Below are 19311 nucleotides of genomic sequence, written 5' to 3'. Positions count from 1 at the left end.
TGTCAGATCACATGTCTGTGGCCACAGCATGAACCACAAAAATCATATATCCACTATTTCATTTAGAATATTTTTTTTCTTGTTTTCCTCCTCTAAAAACTACGTGCGTGTTATGGTCTGGTGCGTGTTATAGAGCGAAAAATACGGTATATTGCTTTAACTTGCTGATGTTTGTCATCCTGGGCTCTTTTGGGAGGAAATGTGGCGTAGAAATTTAATCCTCCTCTCTCTGTGGGCTCAGTTGGTACCAGCAGGAAGAGGTGGTAGCAGCCCCACGACCATGGCCACTGCCAAAGGGGAGGGGGTCTCCTTCCCCCTTCTTTGCCCATAGATGGCTGGTTCATTTACCATCTGACCCAGAGGTCCACTGGGGTGCAGGTCCCAAAGACACACCAAAATCCAGAATAGTTCCTGTTTTTGTGGCATCTTCCCCCCCCCCCCGAAGGGAGAGGAGGCTGGCCTTTTGCTGCAAGCCCTCTGCCCGCTTCCTTGTGAAATGCTCATAAGCAACTTTCCTTCTCTTTCCGCACCCTAGATTCAGAAGGCGTCTTCCATGACATGGACAGTGACACCATTGGCCATTTGGGTGACTGCCTGCTGTCAGCGGCTGAAGCCAACCTCCTGCAGACCCGAGTGGGCAACCCCATTGACCGGCTCTACTCCATGCAAAGCTCCTATTTCACCTCCTGACCGTGGGGACGTTCCTGGCTCTTCCACCTGCTCTATGCCACTCTGGGCTTAGAAGTGTGGAACGGCACGGAGGAGCAAGCCCGTTGCATTTGGAAGGACTCTTTGGACCCTGCAAAGTGAAGGAGGCATGCAAGGCTGCCGGGCATTTGAGGGCCAAGCCTTAGGTGCTGAAGTTGAGTCTCAGAGGACTTTGCTGCACTGCCTCTCCTCTTGCCCTTCACCCAGTGTCCTAGAGATGGACAATTTCACATTGTGTAGCTTGTATTTCTAGCAGTGTGTTTTTGTGCTTAAACTGTTTAGGGCATTAAGGCTAATTTGATGCATCACCAGCAGGGACGGGAGACCTGGCTCATGCTGGGAACAAGGTTTCCAGGGCCACTGGGCTGCTTTTCATCCAGCTTGTTGTTCCTTGTTAATACTCTGCAACCTTGGCACAACTAAGAGCTTCCTTTTCAGGAACATGAGGAGTCTGAGAGGTGCTTTAGAAACATTAGGTTAGTTTTATACTTTAACTATTATGCCACTCTAAAGAATTATGGGAAATGTAGTTTGCAGAAGGTCCTGAGAGTTCCCCACTAGAGCTACTTAAACCCCCCTCCAGAGAGGGGAAATGAATGTTAAACTAGATATGATTATAGTGAAAACATGCTCTTAGATTCAAAGTGTTCCAAGCATCTCAAAGAGAGGGTCTAGAGCAGGGGTGGGGAATCTGTGGCCCTTCAGAGGCTGCAATTCTCATCAGCTCTTGCCAGCATGGCCCAATGATCAAGGATGATGGCAGCCAGAATCCAGCAATTGCCGGAGAGCCACTAGTTCCCCATCCTTGCTGTAGATGGAAGGCAGTTTTGCTCTCTGTTCATCCTTCGACTCCCTTGCTCTTGAACACCTCCATCTTATCTTTAAGCTCTGCCCCAAATACTTTCCATTGGCCACTTGATGCTTGCTGGAGATTTCACACAATATATTCCCTGCAGGGTGGTTTCATTAGCCAAGGCAGCACAGCAGACCTCAGAACAGTTCCTTCCATCATCATAGCAGCAAAAAAAATCTGGATCCTCTTGTCCTGTTTAAAAACCTCCAAGGAAGGAAAGTCTACCACCTCCCAAGGGAGACTGTCCCACTGTTGAACAGCTCTGACTGTCAGAAAGTTCTTCTTGATGTTTAGTAGAAATCTCCTTTCTTGTACCTTGAATCCAGAGCAGGAGAAAACAAGATTGCTCTTCTTCCCTGTGGCAGTCCTTTAGATATTTGAAGATGCCCCGTGTATCTCCTCTGTGATTCACGATGATCCATTGCAGGTTACAAAATCATTATATGGAGGGAAGCCCCTTTTGTTGCAGATGACCTGTGATGTGCCTGGGCAAAGCAAATATCTGGAATGTGCCAGGAGGCAAATGATCTTGTATAGAAATGTCCAGTACAAAACCAGAGCTCTCTTCTAGACTGGCCACCAACATCAATGCTGCTTTATAAACAGCTCTATGTATATAGTTCATATTTATCTGCAGATCAGTGTTTCAACAAAAACAAAGGTGAAAAGAGCATCATTAGACATGCAGTGGCCGCTGAGATGATCTTCTGTCAAAGTCATCTGGTTGTTTTTTAAGGCAGGTGCCCATTTAAATGCAAGTAACCAGCCCTGGTTTAAATACATTTTGACGAGGGGGGAGGGTTTTGGGAGAAGGAACGTTCCCCAGTCTGAGTGACCTATGTGTGGGCATGTTGGAAGGGCTTCCATCCCCACCCCCCGCCCGCAACAGAAAGTGTGTGGTTGTTATGTGCAGGGTGGAAGTGGGGTGGGGGGTGGAAGCACAACTTCATTCTCCCAGGCACCCCTAGTCCTCTCAGTGAGTGAATCCTGTGCAGTGTATTAGCCACTGAGCTAAATGGGCTTTCCTTCAGGTGTGTCCAGGACAGCAGTTCAATCTGTAATGGTTCATTGTAGCCAAGATGTAGGATTGTGCTCCCAATGGACAGTGGGAAAAGCAATTTGGTTGTTGTGAGCTCTGAATATATCTACTTGCTGAACCACCACTTGTCACACATTACTCTACGTTGAGCTTGAGAGGGAGACTACAGAGAAAGAGGGCTCCTAGCCTGTCCCTGGGCTGCCTGGGGAGCCTGGCTTCGCCACCAAGATGTGCATTTTGGCTCACCAAATGTCAGCTCAGCTGCCTGTTTTGACCATCTCCCAACGCTTCCAGCAGTCTGACCACATTTTTGGTGTTTTGTTTTAATTAATTCATCATGTATTTACACCTTCCATCATCATCTTGTTTGAAAAGTTGCAAAATCTGTTGCAAAAACTGCAATTGCAAGCGGGGTTTTGAGATCGCACAGCAAGCTTCTGCTGGAAACTTCCAGAACATTTACCCCCAAAGCCTAACTGCAGAAACAACCAGCACATTTAGCATGAATGTGGCGATAACACTTCCAGATGGGCCCTACTGCGCTCTACATATTCTATTTTGTATTTGGACAGAGAGACCTTGTACTGACAGTGCTTGAGCAAGGGCCTTTTAAAAACTGGAAGCCAGAGGTTCCTTGGAGTCCCCACCCCCTGCTCAGTTGAGTTCATGCGCTGCTTGATGTGCCCCCACCAACTGTGAGGCCCAGGACAATTAATCCCTCCAGAAAGGCTCTAACTGAAGCTGGGAGCCACAGGAGAGCTTCTCAGAACCTGTTGCCTAACTGTGGTTCCAATCTGCAGCCCACAATCTAATTATTTCTGCTTGGACGTGTGCTAAAGTTGCAGTTTGCATCCTGTTACACACAGTGGTCTCCCTGTCTTCAATGGAAGTTGCAGGGTTGCAGCACACATGGTGTAACCAAAACAGAAAGCTTTCTTTCATAGGTCAGGAAGCTGTGGACCTCCAGGTGGACTACAACTCCCATTATCCCTGTCACCAATGACCATGCTGGCTGGAGCTGATGGGAGTTGAGAGTCCAGCAACATTTGCAGGGCCACAATCCAGTGGGGCAGGAGGAGAGCCTTGCAAACCCCACCAGAATGAATGGTTGAAGGTCAACACATAACACCCTGCTGAGTGGCACCCTCTCTGTAGTGTTCCCCTCCAGCAGAGGCATTTGCTCTAGATTTTGGGTCCAGAATTAGCTTTTGAAAGAGTTTCTATCCATCCGAAGCACACATTGGCCAGTGTACTCCATATACAAGGCCTGGTTGGGGAGGGATAGGGGAGACCCTTACATTTTCATACCCGTTGTAATCTAGTGTTGTGTTGTGCTGTGCGGGTGTCTTTGCATGTGCATTTCGAAATTAAACAAGAACAAAAACTCAAAGCCAAGCTTGCCTACATAAACTGTCTGCACTTTCAGTTCTTTTGAGATTCAAGCCAGTTGGTGAAATCCCAGGGGGGTGTGTGTGTGTAAAAGAACAAATAATTGTGCTCTTCAACGACAGTACTTGTTGCGCTATCTCACTGGCATGGGCCAGCCTACTAAAACACAGAGATGATGCCCCATCTAAGCTGGTGCTAGTTAGAAGAGAAACCCTCTTTCCCTCAGATCCGGCCTGCACAACCTGGGTCCCAGAAAGCCGACTGCAGGCCACCAGGCAACAATGGTTGCCCTCCAGGGACCTGCTTTTAAAAGGTGAGGCAGTACCACAGGGGAGTTGGCAGGCCCCCAGCCAGCTGCATCATACGGCTGCACTTGCCTTGATGAGGCACAAGTTGTGCAGGATCCTCAGAGTGATCATTGATTAGGCTAGGTAAGAGTGTGAAGCAGCCCACAACCCCCCGATAAATTTCATCCTCGGGAAACATCTTGGAACTCCTGGCTTTGATTCTTTGCTCTGTCCAGCTCCTCCGCTCTCCTACGCTCACACCCAAGAGCCTCGTCTTGCTTTCGGCTGGACGTCAGCCAGTCAAAACCAACGTGCATGGAATGCCGTTCCCCCAGCACCCTGAGCCCGTCTCACAGAAAGGCATTCATCTCCCCCGAGGAGCCCGTCGACACCAAAGGCTGTGGTGCTGATTAATGGGCATGCTCAATAGCGAGCGAGAAGCAGGGTGTAAAATGAGGACATTTTTCTGGATGAGGAATTAAAGGCAGAGCTGGCCATGAACTTACTCTGATCTGGGCTGCGTCTGCGGGGAAGAGGTGACAACTGACAAAGCCGCTTGGTGCCATGTTCTCATCCAGTCTGACTCCACAACTTTGGGGCAGAAGGGATGGGGGGCTGAAACTTTGGGGCAGAAGGGAGTGGGATTGACATACATGACTGCATATGCGAGTGCAAGAATCACACCACCGAGTTCTGTTTTTTTAAAAAACAAATTACCTTTCATTTCACTGCTCTGGGGAAACAAAACTATTATTTATGTCACACAAAGGAAAAAACAGAGGCAAAACAACAACCCAAATACCTTTTGTAGCGCTTAGATCATTTCTGTATGGCTTCTTTCCAGAACCTTTGAACACTAAATGAAGCCAGTCCAGAGATGGTTTCTCGTGCCCCGTGGAAATCAACAGAACAGAACAAGCTAGTTATAAGTCAACATGAAGTTGCAATTTGTACAGCTAATTTCCTGTAGACTGAAGCAATTACCTCCAATGCAACCCAAGAGGAAATAATCTTAGACGAGGGTGCTTCAAAATGGAGGTTGGTATATTTTTAGTGTTCAACGTGCTGATGCCTGAAAGCTGCACAGGGACGCTGCTGATCTCAGTTCTTGATCATGGTAGGCTAGAAAGAATCAGGGTAAAAGCACAGTCTGATCAAGGAATTGTGGACCACTTCCACACTGGACAAATCTCACCTTTGATGCAAATTGCCCCAATTTAGCACTACAGCACTAAGGTAGTTAGCAGACTATGCTGGTAATTTAAACATGCCAACTCCTATGTCTGTTGCCAGCTCTGGATTTTGGTCATCACATCCTCTTAAACAGAACTCGGAGTGGCCACCTGGAAGAAATGTTGCAAGCAAAATACGACTTAAGCACCTTGCACTATGCAACCACTTATGTGATCAGCAATATTATAGCCAGTCCCAGTTAGAAGTGGGAAAATAATTTTCTCAAAAGAAAATGGAAAAGTCAGCTTCCAGACCCTTAGGAAAGCAGTGTGGTCTTCCTAAAATGCTCAGAGAGCTGGGAGAATATCCTCGAAGCCCCTGCTCCCAGCCCCCTTCCTAGTAGGGGGAGAAGACTTTGGACCCTTCTATTGTTATTCTTGGGACGCGGGTGGCGCTGTGGGTAAAAGCCTCAGCGCCTAGGGCTTGCCGATCGAAAGGTCGCGGTTCGAATCCCCGCGGCGGGGTGCGCTCCCGTTGTTCGGTCCCAGCGCCTGCCAACCTAGCAGTTCGAAAGCACCCCTAAGTGCAAGTAGATAAATAGGGACCGCTTACTAGCGGGAAGGTAAATGGCGTTTCCGTGTGCTGCGCTGGTGCCGGTTCGCCAGAGCAGCGATGTCACGCTGGCCACGTGACCCGGAAGTGTCTCCGGACAGCGCTGGCCCCCGGCCTCTTGAGTGAGATGGGCGCACAACCCTAGAGTCTGTCAAGACTGGCCCGTACGGGCAGGGGTACCTTTACCTATTGTTATTCTAAGCTTAGACTCTGATCCATTCCTCTGAAAACAAGCACACTTTCCTTTTATCACTACCGGCTCCCCTACCCACATTTTGCCAACAAACAAACTTGCAACAGCATCAAGCAATGGTAGCACCTGTCACACTCAAAATCTTTTAACCAGCACCCTTTAACCATAACTTAGTTCGTAGGGACACAGTCAGCCTTTGTTTCAGCTGAACCACATCAGACTCTAGGCAAGGAAGGGAATGATTTTCCCTGACACACCAGATTGTTCTGGCCAGGAAGTGCTTTTGTTTGCAATCTTGATGGTACACCCCCAGCACAGGAGAAGCAAGCCACGCAGGTCATGCAATGCGTTTGACTAAAGAGGGGATTGTTTTCCTCTTGTTCCAGCCTGGTTATAGGTGCAGTGGGGATGCTAATCAATCCAGAAGGTGGTAGTTATTTCACATGAACCAAAATGGTTCTCCTGCTGAGATAGTGCCCTCTACTGGCTCTGGGCAAACACAATGCAAACATCTACCTCCTGTCCCCTGCTCAAGGAGAAATGACAATTTAGGCTGCATGGATTTTGCAGGGAAGATCCACAAGCAGAAAACCAGACTCCTTTCTGTTCCCATCCATGTATTTTCCCTGCAAACTCCTGCTGATCACCTTGAAACTGGTTTAGGTTATGTGTAGGTAGACTTCATGCACCAGCTGCTAAACTGGACGATTAGACTGAAAGAACCACAAGAGACTGTTCTGGTCTTTGACTGCAGTTTATTGCACTGTGCCTGGATGAGCTCCAGGCTCAGGAAAACACACACACTGGGCTCCAAGAGGCAGGGCTGGCTTTGCAGATGGAGCTGAGACTACCATGGCCATGCCTATGTGCTTCCCATGGTTTATTGATCAGAAGCTGCACTTCAATGTGCCACACTGAGATGGCATTGGCAGGCATGGCTGCAGAAATGGGCTTCCAGGACCGGGAAGCAACTCTTGTGACCTAGTAGATCTTGAGGATGACGTTGTTGCCATTCCTGGAACCAGGAACCTTTAATCCAGTGGATCACCTTTTTTGGTACTGAAGGAGAAGGAGAGAGGGACAAAGAACAAACACAGCACAAATGAAAGGCCTATCAAAACAGTACATCACAACAGGTGGAATTCAACGTAGTGCAAAATGGGGGATGTGTCCCTGGAAGGAGGTCCATTTGCACAATGAGACTTTCCCTCCCTCTCCTCTCCACCACATGCCCCCTAAACTGTTCTGGAGATCCCTCCAACCCTCCAGAGCAGATTTAATGGGTGTGGAGGAGGCTAACAAATGCATTGTGGAAGTGGAGCAAGTGTAGTCCATCATAAAGTGGTTCATCTTTTACAGTGCCACAAGACTCCTTGGAAATAGAATGGCAGCAAACATCCTGGCTGCCTGTTTTCCAAATATGTGCCTAGAAGAGAAGATGGAGACAGCAGGGGAACAGGAGGCCTCAGGGGACTCTCTCTTTTCAAGGCTGATGGAGGCTTGCACACTGTTACCAAGCCTACCTTAGGACAGGAGAGCTGTTTGGCAACCGAGAGGTGAGAAGAAGTCCCTGCCAGTGCAATTTTATCTGGTCCCTGGCAGGCTGACTAAGCAGTAATTGAGTGCTGCTTATAGGAGAGGAAGAACAAAGGCTCAAGTGAGAGATATATTTCCCCCTTTGGAATTGTTTGTAAAGAACAGCTATGTAAGTGTATTTTTGTAGTTCCAGGCTCGAGCATGCATGGCTTAAACAGAGAAGTGTTTACTCTAACAATGGCCACAACTGGATTAGTGGGTTAGCTTGTTTGGCAAAACACACTCCTGGGTCACTGCTGGGGAAATAAGAGTGGTCTCCCAAGAATGACACATGCATGCACATGGAGAGCGGGGGGGGGGGAGCGCCCTCTTACATATCAGTTTGGGACACCAACCTTATGTGGCCAGTTTCACCTGGTCAGCACAGAGCAGGAATTTCTGGACATGTTCAGTGCAGTTGACTACAGATGTCTGGTTCAGTTTAAGACACTGTTCGAATGCAGCAAATGGTTCAGCGCAATCGTGGCGGATTTTCTGTACAATTGGGCTGCAATGGAAGCCGCACAGGTGAGAAGTTGACAGATACTCTTGTTTGAATGGTGGGAGAAAGATCTCACTTTGGCCTGGCACATACATCGCAGTAAGTTCAGCTGTACCATTCATAAGCAAGTGTGCTAAAATCATGCCTTCCCCTCCTTCCCAAAGCTGAGAGAAAGCAAAGCACAGAATTAGCATTAGCAATTAGCAAGCAGCACTTGTGGCTTCTGCTCATGATTTGTTCAGAGAGAAGCAAACCATGACCATCGGGTCACACTAAGCCAGTACTTGAGTTTGTTCCCTTCCAGCTTTGCAAAGAGAGGGACAGGCAGGCACCACTGTAGCAGAATGCACCAGTATGCTTGTTCATTCATGGTGCACCTAGCGTGTCACTCAAGCTGCGTCTCTGAGTGCTAGTGCATTGTAGTTGCTAAGAGTGAGCCAAAACATCTTCAATTCTCACTTGGCCCTGAACTTACTTAGTAAGGTAAAGGTAAAGGTACCCCTGCCCGTACGGGCCAGTCGTGACCGACTCTGGGGTTGCGCGCCCATCTCGCTTAAGAGGCCGGGGGCCAGCGCTGTCAGGAGACACTTCCGGGTCACGTGGCCAGCGTGACGAAGCTGCTCTGGCGAGCCAGCACCAGCGCAGCACACGGAAACGCCGTTTACCTTCCCACTAGAAAGTGGTACCTATTTATCTACTTGCACTTAGGGGTGCTTTCGAACTGCTAGGTTGGCAGGCGCTGGGACTGAACGACGGGAGCTCACCCCGCCATGAGGATTCGAACCGCCGACCATACGATCGGCAAGTCCTAGGTGCTGAGGTTTTACCCACAGCGCCACCCGCGTCCCAACTTACTTAGTAGCCTTTGGCAAACCACTTTATCTCAGTCTTTGTCCCCACACTTGCAAAATGGGGATAATATGAATTATACTTATGGATTACTGGGATAATGAACACTGAGCACTTTGGACATTGTCATGGACCCAGATCCCCTCCACAAATGCCTCCTATCCATTCTGCCACTAGACATGTCTTCAATGATTTCCCCCAACTCCCATTATGGTTTCCCCTGAATTCATAGAGCTCTCCCAAGTTTCCTACGAGCTCATTTCCACTCATCTTCTTTAGCCCTTTGCCAACACTTTGGCCCCTTCTTGTAACTCAAAAGCACTCTGCCTGACCAGTACAAGTGCAGAAATAGCTCATCCATCCTAGAAGGCTTGCAAACAAAAGGTAGTCCTGAAATACATGCTCCCTCATGGGGAACCTTCCAGGGGCTGCATGCAAGTAGTGGGCAGGGCCAGAAGCAAAAGTGGGTGGAGCTTACCCTTTCAACAAAGCCATAGGCTACTACATCCCCTGCAATATCACAATTAAGAACACATTAAATCCAGGCAAAAGCAAATATGGCATAGACCAGATCCAGTGGGGGGGTGAGATCTGGAGGCCTGAGGTTCCCAGTGTCTACATTAGAACCACAGGAGGATTATTGGAGTAATTTAGACATCACTTCCTTTCTCTAGCTGGGGGCAGAGTACAGGATAGACATTCCCCAGACACAGGCCTACGTATTTTTCGCTCTATAAGACGCACCAGACCACAAGATGCACCTAGTTTTTGGAGGAGGAAAACAAGAAAAAAAATATTCTGAATCTCAGAAGCCAGAACAGCAAGAGGGATCGCTGTGCAGCAAAAGCAGCAATCCCTCTTGCTGTTCTGGCTTCTGGGATAACTGCGCAGCCTGCATTCGCTCCATGAGACACACACACATTTCCCCTTACTTTTTAGGAGGGAAAAAGTGAGTCTTATAGAGCAAAAAATACGGTAATTTATACACAATGCAGACCACAGAGAAATTATTACCTGTGTAGGCTTCCAACATGCACTGGCCCCCTCACACAGTGGCTTAGAAGCAGTGCTATTTTTCTAGAAAAAGAGGTGCCAGAACTCGCCTCGTTCTCTTACAAAGGCAATGGTGCCCCCCTGAGGGGAGCCAGAACTAGAAAAAGCCCTGCTTAGAAGGCTACTAGTCACATCAGTTTAATGTGTGATTTAAGCACGGCATTCAAAGTCAGGCTTCCTGGTGTTATGCATCCTGTATAAATCCAGCCATTCAGTCATTGCTTTGAAAGTAGATCCGCAAGTGGGGGGGGGGCACGCATCAGAGGGCCCCCCCAACAAGGACGCATCAAAGTTTTATCGCACCAAGTTGGGCTTGTGCTACGGAATGGTGCCCTGCTTGGAAACTTACTGGGATGACGTGCACTTGGCCATTTCAAGCTTCAGCTGGTGACAGTCCTGCTGCCAGGAGGAAGGGTTGGCAGCCACACACTGGCCATACTGCTCTGCTTCTTTTCGGCAATGCCGGGCGGTCACCTCCAGGGCCGCCTGCCTGTTGGGATGGAGGCACAACAGCATTCATTAGAGTCATCTGATCCAACATGGGTAGGATTCCAGTGCAGGTACATGGAGAGCCCTGTAATTTACAGCGTCTCTGCCCCCTCCTCAAAGATTAGTCATGCTCCCTAATCCCTGACAGACATCCGTGGTTATCACTGGAGGCCCTCCGTGCATTCTCCCATGCACAGACTTTGCCATTATTCCACATGCTCCTGGCAAAATCACACCCAACACTTAGGAAGAACTGCTTTGGAGTGCATTGCTAACATCAGGATGTAAATGTAAAATTTCTAGAAATTTTTTCGAAAAAAATTCAAAAAAAAATCTTTTTAAGTGCTCTTTACAAGTCATTTTGTAACATTAGAAACATGAAGTGCATAACTTGGCTTACCACAGAATTATAAATGGCTCAGGACCGCAATACCTCAAGGACTGGCTTGAGAGCAGTACATGTGAAAAGGATCTAGGAGTCTTGGTTGACCACAAACTTGACATGAGCCAACAGTGTGACGCGGCAGCTAAAAAAGCCAATGCAATTCTGGGCTGCATCAATAGGAGTATAGCATCTAGATCAAGGGAAGTAATAGTGCCACTGTATTCTGCTCTGGTCAGACCACACCTGGAGTACTGTGTCCAGTTCTGGGCACCACAATTCAAGAAGGACACTGACAAACTGGAACGTGTCCAGAGGAGGGCAACCAAAATGGTCAAAGGCCTGGAAACGATGCCTTATGAGGAACGGCTAAGGGAGCTGGGCATGTTTAGCCTGGAGAAGAGGAGGTTAAGGGGTGATATGATAGCCATGTTCAAATATATAAAAGGATGTCACATAGAGGAGGGAGAAAGGTTGTTTTCTGCTGCTCCGGAGAAGCGGACACGGAGCAATGGATCCAAATTACAAGAAAGAAGATTCCACCTAAACATTAGGAAGAACTTCCTGACAGTAAGAGCTGTTCGACAGTGGAATTTGCTGCCAAGGAGTGTGGTGGAGTCTCCTACTTTGGAGGTCTTTAAGCAGAGGCTTGACAACCATATGTCAGGAGTGCTCTGATGGTGTTTCCTGCTTGGCAGGGGGTTGGACTCGATGGCCCTTGTGGTCTCTTCCAACTCTATGATTCTATGATTCTATGACTGCCCCATATGAGCCTACCTAGACCCTGAGATCATCCTCTGACCACCCTCCTTTGTGAGCCTCCTCTACGCGAGGCCTGGAGGGTGGCAGCAGGAGAACGGGGCCTTCTCTGTGCTGGCCCCCCCCTTTGCGAAATGCTCTCCCCAGGGAGACTTGCCTGGCACCTCCATTACACGCCTTTAGGTGCCAGGCGAAAATATTCTTCTTCAACCAGAGCGTGGGCTTGTTTGTTTCATGTCTTAATTGTCCGTAGTCTCGGGGCATAACAATGTCACCGCATCAAGACGCAAGACGCCTTTGTGTTGGAGCCCTGGGGGTCTCCCAAGCCAAGCGCCCTAGCCATTAGGCCGCGCTCTCCCCCCCACCGCACTGGGCTTCCGCTCAGACGCCCCACTCACATGTCGCTCCTGCAGCGCCGAGGCCGGATCCTGACCTCTGGCGCGCATGCTGCCTCCCGAGGGAGTGTCCCCATCTGCGCATGCGTGCCAGGCTCTCTCGGGCAGCCATGACACTGGAGGCCATCGCGGCGCCGGCGCGTAAGACGCGCTAAGGCCACGTTGTATCGCTGCCCCGCCGCCGCCGCGGGAGGGTCTGCGCACGCGCGGGGGCTGCGCGCCTGCCGGGCTCGCGGCGGGGCCGGCTGCCCCGGAAGCGGAAGCGGCGCGCGCGGAGCTGGCCGGTGGCGGCGCGGGGTCCCGGGAGAAGGATGGCGGCGGCGGCGGGGGCCGGTCCGGGCCCCGGGGACGAGCTGGTGCAGGACGTGGTTCCGTACCGGCGCCGCTCTCGGCTGCTGTGGGGGACGGTGCTGCCCTTCTGCGTGCTCTACCCGCTCTGGCTGTGGTTCTGGGGGCGCAGCGCCCGCGACTGGGCCTGGGGCGCCGCCGCCGCCGAGGCGCCCGAAGCCGCGCTGCTCTACCTGGCCGCCATCGGCGCCGCCCACCTGCTCACCGCCCTGGCCGGCCTCTGGAGCGTCCACGTCCACTGCCTGCTCTACTGCTGCGCGGTGAGTCGGGCCTCCCGAGGGCCCCGGAACTCCTGGCGGAGGGAGCGAGGAGACCTCCAGGCGGGAATGAAGGGCTGGCTTCTGGGGGGAACCGGGGGGGGGCGAGGCTGTTCATGGGACCAGTTGGAAGTCTATATCCTCTTCACACACGTTTCATTTTACCAGAACAGAATCTGTGTTTGGAGACTCTGCTGTAAATTGGGGGGTATTTAAGCTAGGGCTGGTAGCTGTCTAATTTTAAAGTGGTTGGTTGGTTGGTCTATAAACCTGCCCTTTGTTATACTGCCATACATGGTGGATTGTGCTTATTCCAGGTCATCGTAGGGGTGTCTTGAAAGTAACAATTTCCTACATGAGTATCCCTGTTGCACAGAAAATTTGTAATCGAACCTGTTTTGCAGGAAAAATATTTGTGCTTGCAAAATTGGCTGCATGACAAAATAGACCATTAATTTAATTGGTGTGTGATTATTTGGACAGTCAAGGCCACTTTCAGTTTTTCACCATGACAAAAACTTCATGCATGATGAAATACATGTAACATGGTGATGTACATGTTACCAACATACATCTACCCTGCATGCAAGTTGGATCCACATGTGTTACTGTCACAGTTGAGGTACTCAGACAGCTGGAGGACAGGATGTTCCCTTATTTCAAAACTTGCAGTTTGATATGCAGGCTTTGGAGTGGCGTGTATTTATCTGTTAATTGTTAAGTCTGGCTGATTTCAAAGGTGGGCAATAGCAAATAAGTAAATGGATAATGATCCACTCTGAATATTTTTGCTGCCCTGAAGTTTTTATGAAGTGGCCAGGCTTTCTCCTTGCAATGGCACACTGGTTTCTGGGCAGTGGTGACACTTCTAGGATTGTCCTGTGTCTGTCACCAGTAGGGCAAGCTGCATCAGGATATTCTGTATGCACTTCCTCAAGAATCAATGTTGGTTGGGACTTGCTTGATTTGAGTACCACAGACTGAGACCAACAACAGCCTCTGTCAGCCATACCTGTATGTCTCAGTTAGGATGCTAGTGACGAAGAAGAAAATCAAAATACTTATCCTTTTTTATTTCATATTTTTAAGCTGGGAGACAAAGCTGTAAATAACTTTTTGCTGCTTGTGGTATTGTTGGGCACAGCGTCAAAACTTTGTTGGAAGGGTGGTAATCTGGTGACCTTTGCTCAGTCGTCTCTTTCCAAGGCCTTGAAAGTGGCAGGCTGTCTGGTTCTCACAGCTACATTTAACCCCTGCTAAGTTTGCTTTCTTTAAACCACTGGGCTTCCTCATTTCTCTAAAATGCAAGAAAATGTTTTGGGGTTGTTGTTTTTTTGGCTTTTTAGATTCCTAAACTTTAATTGCATTAGCTCCATTTCCTTTGCTCCCTTTCAAGCAAGTAATAAGCATAGTTCCGGGGGAGCACATGATCTGCATGAAGAAGGTCCCAGGTTCAACTCCCAGTTGAACGACTGCTCAGTGAGAGCTCTTCCTGAAACTGTTGAGGGGTGCTACAGCCAGTCAGAGTAGACAGTACTGTGGGCTAGATGGACCAGCAGTCTGACAGCAGTATAAGGAAGTTTCTTACATACAAAAATAATCTTCTCTTCCTGCTACACAAAAGGCAAGTGTATGTAAAATTTAGGGGCTGGACTATAAATCTAAGCTGCTGTCATAACTAAACTTACTGAAAAGTAAATCCCAATGTAGTTGGAGGATCTTTCTTACCTCTGAGCAAATATGGTTAGAACGTGGCAAGCAGTGGCTTGGATCCTAAGGTCAGGTGACTTAAGGAAGCTTGGGGAAGAAGAGTTTTCCATACCCTCTGCCCAGTTTTTGGTGATTTCATGCCCCATCCCTCCTGATTTTATGGAGAGACTCCCACAGAGAGAATCCAAGCCATTAGGTGTAGAATTCTTTATGACACTAAGCACAAGCCCCAATGACAATATGGAAGACACTAGCTTGATTCAAGCTTTCTACTTCTGTGTTTAATCATCGCATGACAGGGAAGGGGGGAGCAAAGGTGTGTGTGTGTTTATCTTTGTTTTAGAGCAGCAGTTCTCAACCTGTGGGTCGCGACCCCTTTGGGGGGTTGAACGACCCTTTCACAGGGGTCACCTAAGACCAGAGGTCAGCAAGCTTTTGGGGGGTGGGCTCCTCCGCTGATGACAGCCTCTGCCTCTCGCAAGGGCAGGCACAGGAGCCGCGCTTAGCAGGGTGGCAGTGGCAGTATGAGCAGTGGCAGCAAACAGCTTGCTCAGATGAGGGACTGCTGGAAATGCGCTCGGCCAGCTCAGCCCAGCCCCCTTCCTCCTCTCAGCCACGCGCAGCCGCCGCTTGCCCATTGGCCAGGGCCTCAAACCTTGGCTGGCGATTTGCTACACTGGGAGGAGGGGGAGGTTCCACCGCGGTGAGGGAGAGGGGGGGAAATGTCAGCGGGGGAAAGCGTCATAAATTCTGTTAATTTTGTAAAGGCGAGCACTTTAAACAGTCGCATGTTTTTGCAAGTGTACAACGAGTTGGATGCGCTGAACAATGCTCTATTTCACACTGAAGTGAGATGGTTGTCTAGAGGAAAAGTTTTAAAATGTGTTTTTGAGTTTCGTGATGAACTCAAAACCTTTTTTAATCAGAAAACAAGACCGCAGTTTGAAGCACTTTTCAGCAATAAAAGTGAACTGCAGAAAATAGCTTACTTGGTTGACATCTTTGCCATCTTGAATGGTTAAATTTATCACTGCAAGGACCAAATGCAACATGCCTCGATTTGTCTGAAAAGATTCGATCATTCCAAATGAAACTTCAGCTTTGGCAAAAAAAATTGGATCAAAATACAGTGGTACCTCGAGTTAAGTACTTAATTCGTTCCGGAGGTCCGTACTTAACCTGAAACTGTTCTTAACCTGAAGCACCACTTTAGCTAATGCCACCGGAACACGATTTCTTTTCTTTTCTTTTTTTTATAAAAATTTTTATTGGTTTTACAAAGATTTTTAAAACAATACAAACATATAAAAAGACATACAAACACGTATAGTTTCATAACCTTTTTTTCATAAACCATGTTTCTCAGACTCCCCCATACCTCCCCTTTCTGCATCCCAGTGTCCAAAAGTTTTTAGCAACTCTAGATATTTCTGTCAGTCCTCTGCCCTCTTAATCTTTCCTTCAGTCTAGTCTTATCTCGCTGTAACCCTTTCTTACTCAAAACCTCGACATTCTAGCATTCCTCAAGTTTATAATAGTCCTTAAGGTAGATTTTGAATTTCTTCCATTCTTCTTCCGCCGTCTCCTTTCCCTGGTCGCGGATTCTGCCAGTCATTTCAGCCAAAGTCATATAGTCCATCACTTTCATCTGCCATTCTTCCAGAGTGGGTGGAACACGATTTCTTTTCTCACCCTGAAGCAAAGTTCTTAACCCGAAGCACAATTTCTGGGTTAGCCGGAGTCTGTAACCTGAAGCGTATGTAACTTGAAGTGTATGTAACCCGAGGTACCACTGTAAAATTTAGGTGTTGCCTCCCTTATGTTCTTTCTTTGAGGAACATGACATTGAACCAGACAAAAGGATTGCGATGATAATTTCTGTGAAAGAACACTTGCACATGCTTGCAGACGAAATTTCATCATACTTTCCAAATCTACCTGACACCCCATTTGCACTTGCCAGAAGCCCATTCACAGTCAAAGTTGAAGATGTTCCTGAGACAGCACAAGAGGAGTTCATTGAATTTATTAACAGTGATGCAGCGAGAACTGATTTCTCTACAAGGCCAGTTACAAAATTCTGGATCAAGTGTTTGCACTCATATCCTGTTCTGTCTGAGAATGTGTTGTGCCTTCTTCTTCCATTTCCAACAACATATCTTTGTGAAACAGAGTTTTCCAGCTTGTTGGTTATCAGGTCTACAGAAGTGCTCGTTGTGCTCTTACAAAGATTGCCCCAAGAATTTCTGATCTGGTGAGAAAGAAGCAATCTCGACCTTCACGCTGACTTTGGCTTTTTACGCATACTGTCGCAAAATGGAGCAATGTAGTTTACTGTTGTTATATTAAGACTGTTACCCATGCTACACCATGCTTCATGACAAAATTTCATTTATTTGTAATTAGAAATAAATATTTCGCAATATATAATTACATATTGTTTTTGTGATTAATCACTATGCTTTAATTATGTTCAATTTGTAACAATGAAAATACATCCTGCCTATCAGATATTTACATTACGATTCATAACAGTAGCAAAATTACAGTTATGAAGTAGCAGCGAAAATAGTTTTATGGTTGGGGGTCACCACAACATGAGGAACTGTTAGGAAGGTTGAGAACCACTGTTTTAGAGAATACAGTGGAAGGGCACAGACAATATTTATTTTAAAACTTACTTGTTAAAGCTCTTAATAGTGAATTAATTTAAGTAACTGATAGTTATTTACCATCAGTTGTTAATGTTTTGCCACCTGTTAATCATACTCAAAATTAGCTGCTTGAGGCAGCCACTGTATTCTGTCTCATAGTAGGGTCAGTCCTGTACAAAAGGTTCAAAGGAACAGAGGCTAGTTGTGTATCCATCTCAGATACTGACCTGGTTTGTACATAATGCTAAGCAGATGTGAATTTCCAGAGCAAAAATCACAACCGCAAGCCTTGGTTTACTACTCTTGGTTGATTTAGGAAAGACAAACCAAAAGCTCAGATTCAGACGTAATGCTATGCCGGCTCTTTTGGTCCTAACTCTAAAGACTGTTTTCTTCCCTAATTGTGTGTCTTCAGGTGCGCAGTCCAAGGAAAGCAACATTGGCTAAAGTTGTGCCAACCCCCAATAACGGCTCTGCAGAATTGGTGCCCATCCATCGAGACCAGGTAAGAAATTCATGGCTGTGGTTCACAGCAGCTCCCCCATGTGACTACGCTAGTCATGACTTGACTTGTTGCTTCAGTGGCACTTTTGACTAAGTCTGGATCTGGCCTATTGATTTGGCACCTTGTAAAAAGCCACAGAAAAGCAGACTTGGCAGCCAAATAAAGGTAGGAAGCATGCAAGCAGCGCATGTTCGAGAGGGTGGGTTAAATTGATTTGTGTCTCTTGTCTACTTCAGACATTTTTTTGCATATTGTGACTTTCAGCTTTGGAGCTGTCCTTTTATTGTGGTACTTTATTGATGCTTGGCTTTACTTTGTTCAGTTTGGAACACAGGAAACTGCCGTATTCTGACTTGGGCTACTGGTTCATTTAGCTCAGTATTGTTGACACTGATTGGCAGCTGCTCTCCGGGGTATCAGACAGGATCCTGTCCCAGCCCTACCTGGAGATGCCAGGGATAGGATCTGGGACCTTCTGCATGCCAAGCAACCGCTTTGCCACTGAGCTTCGGCCCTTCCCTGTTGGGGTGGAGGGGCTGGTGATTGCGCCTACCTTGTGGCAGGGAGTCCTTTTAAACATGACAGTGGAAGTCTCTAAAATCTTACTTGCTAAGCTTGCCTCTTGCATGTGGAAACCTGTTTGCTGTAGCTTTCTTTATTTCTTCCAGGGGGAGGATGGACAGGAGGTCCTTTCCTTCGAATTTCAGAAAATCAAATATTTCTACGAGCTAAATGAGAGAAAAAAATTCCTTCCTGTGCTATTCCCTGTGGAACATCCATTGCAATTTTATCAGAATGCACGTGGCTACCAGGAAGACAAGGAGATCAAAGCAGCAGAGAAGACCTATGGCACCAACAAGTAAGTGGGGCAAACTTGGATCCAGCTGCTTTGGGGTAGCATTTGTGGTGGGCATTTCCAGGAATTGGAGCACTCAGACTTTAGCCCACAGGATGCCTGAGTTCATGACTAATTAACTTACAACTATTAGTTGGCAGTACTTTGAATCCAGCATGTGGGTAACATAGTATGAGTTAAGGGTTCTCTGGGGGATACTCTAGCAAAAAACAACCGCTGCCAAAACATAGTGCTTAGTGTGATGCGCTGTGCTCAGTGTGGGCCAAGCCACCTGTGGGTAGGTAGGTCTTGGCAGCATCCACCTGCCTCGAGAGACAATGGCGTGTGCCTCTTGAGGTGACGTCAGACTGCCGCATTGCCAGCACCGAAGTGGCCTCCCAGGGTGCGAGCCTCGGCAGTGTGTCTAGCAGTCCTGGGCTGCCCAGACCACAAGAGACACACCTGCCTCCCTCCCTGGTGTGGTGCAAAGGAAAGCAGAGCAATGGATGGGTAGTGCTATCAGGTTAATGAGTAACTATAGGAAGAATTTTACAGAAATAGTTTCTCATTTCTGTGTAACTATTTTTTACAGTTTACTACCTGGTGATTCTGTCCTTCCACAGGCAAGCAATTTTATTCTGATTTGGCTCCTGAGTATGCATTGTATGCATCAATAGGGCTTACTTCTAAGTAGATACGGGTAGAGGAAAGCATAAATCTCCAGACCTTTTTGAATAAAAGTAG

The 19311-nt window shown here is 47.8% G+C and overlaps 3 protein-coding genes across 6 annotated transcripts in view; 2 read left to right on the top strand and 1 right to left on the bottom strand.

The window, feature by feature from the left end:
- The window catches only part of LOC309524251 (LIM homeobox transcription factor 1-alpha-like), a 100864-nt gene extending 96874 nt beyond the window's left edge, over positions 1-3990 (top strand). For both annotated transcript variants that reach the window (XM_082208711.1, XM_082208712.1), the window contains one exon: positions 536-3990. In XM_082208711.1, coding sequence (XP_082064837.1) covers positions 536-690 — 155 coding nt within the window. In that variant the 3' untranslated portion in view covers positions 691-3990. The remainder of the gene's footprint in view (positions 1-535) is intronic.
- Positions 3991-7292: 3302 nt separating this feature from the next.
- On the bottom strand, positions 7293-12508 carry CHCHD5 (coiled-coil-helix-coiled-coil-helix domain containing 5). 3 transcript variants are annotated; one of them, XM_082209073.1, is made up of 4 exons: positions 12262-12508; positions 10583-10723; positions 8186-8337; positions 7293-7313 (listed from the first exon to the last, which is right to left on the bottom strand). In XM_082209073.1, the coding sequence occupies exons 1-3, from the start codon at positions 12333-12335 to the stop codon at positions 8187-8189; spliced, it is 366 nt and encodes a 121-aa protein (XP_082065199.1). In that variant the 5' UTR covers positions 12336-12508; the 3' UTR covers positions 7293-7313; position 8186. The 3 variants fall into 3 exon arrangements, with proteins under 3 accessions (XP_082065199.1, XP_082065198.1, XP_082065200.1); XM_082209072.1 differs by lacking the exon at positions 12262-12508 and adding an exon at positions 12017-12220 and having other exon boundaries at positions 10583-10719; XM_082209074.1 differs by lacking the exon at positions 12262-12508 and adding an exon at positions 11882-12012.
- A 46-nt stretch (positions 12509-12554) lies between these two features.
- ATP13A1 (ATPase 13A1) overlaps positions 12555-19311 on the top strand; it is a 31369-nt gene continuing 24612 nt past the window's right edge. The window contains exons 1-3 of the mRNA XM_082207829.1: positions 12555-12866; positions 17643-17732; positions 18401-18591. Coding sequence (XP_082063955.1) covers positions 12570-12866; positions 17643-17732; positions 18401-18591 — 578 coding nt within the window. The 5' untranslated portion in view covers positions 12555-12569. The remainder of the gene's footprint in view (positions 12867-17642; positions 17733-18400; positions 18592-19311) is intronic.

This window comes from Podarcis vaucheri (assembly GCF_965113315.1).
Source record: "Podarcis vaucheri genome assembly, chromosome: 2".
In the NCBI taxonomy this organism is placed as follows: Eukaryota; Metazoa; Chordata; class Lepidosauria; order Squamata; family Lacertidae; genus Podarcis; species Podarcis vaucheri.
The sequence above is the reverse complement of the archived record's forward strand: the minus strand, read 5'-3'. Positions and strand labels throughout refer to the sequence as shown.

Coding starts and splice junctions, on each gene's coding strand:
- CHCHD5 (XM_082209072.1), bottom strand. CDS start 12,127: ATGCCCCGAGACTACGGACAATTAAGACATGAAACAAACAAGCCCACG. Junction 10,720..12,016: donor GTAATGGAGGTGCCAGGCAA/GTCTCCCTGGGG, acceptor CCCAACAGGCAG/GCGGCCCTGGAGGTGACCGC. Junction 8,338..10,582: donor GCCAAGTGCACGTCATCCCA/GTAAGTTTCCAA, acceptor CTTCCATTGCAG/CCCAATTGTACAGAAAATCC.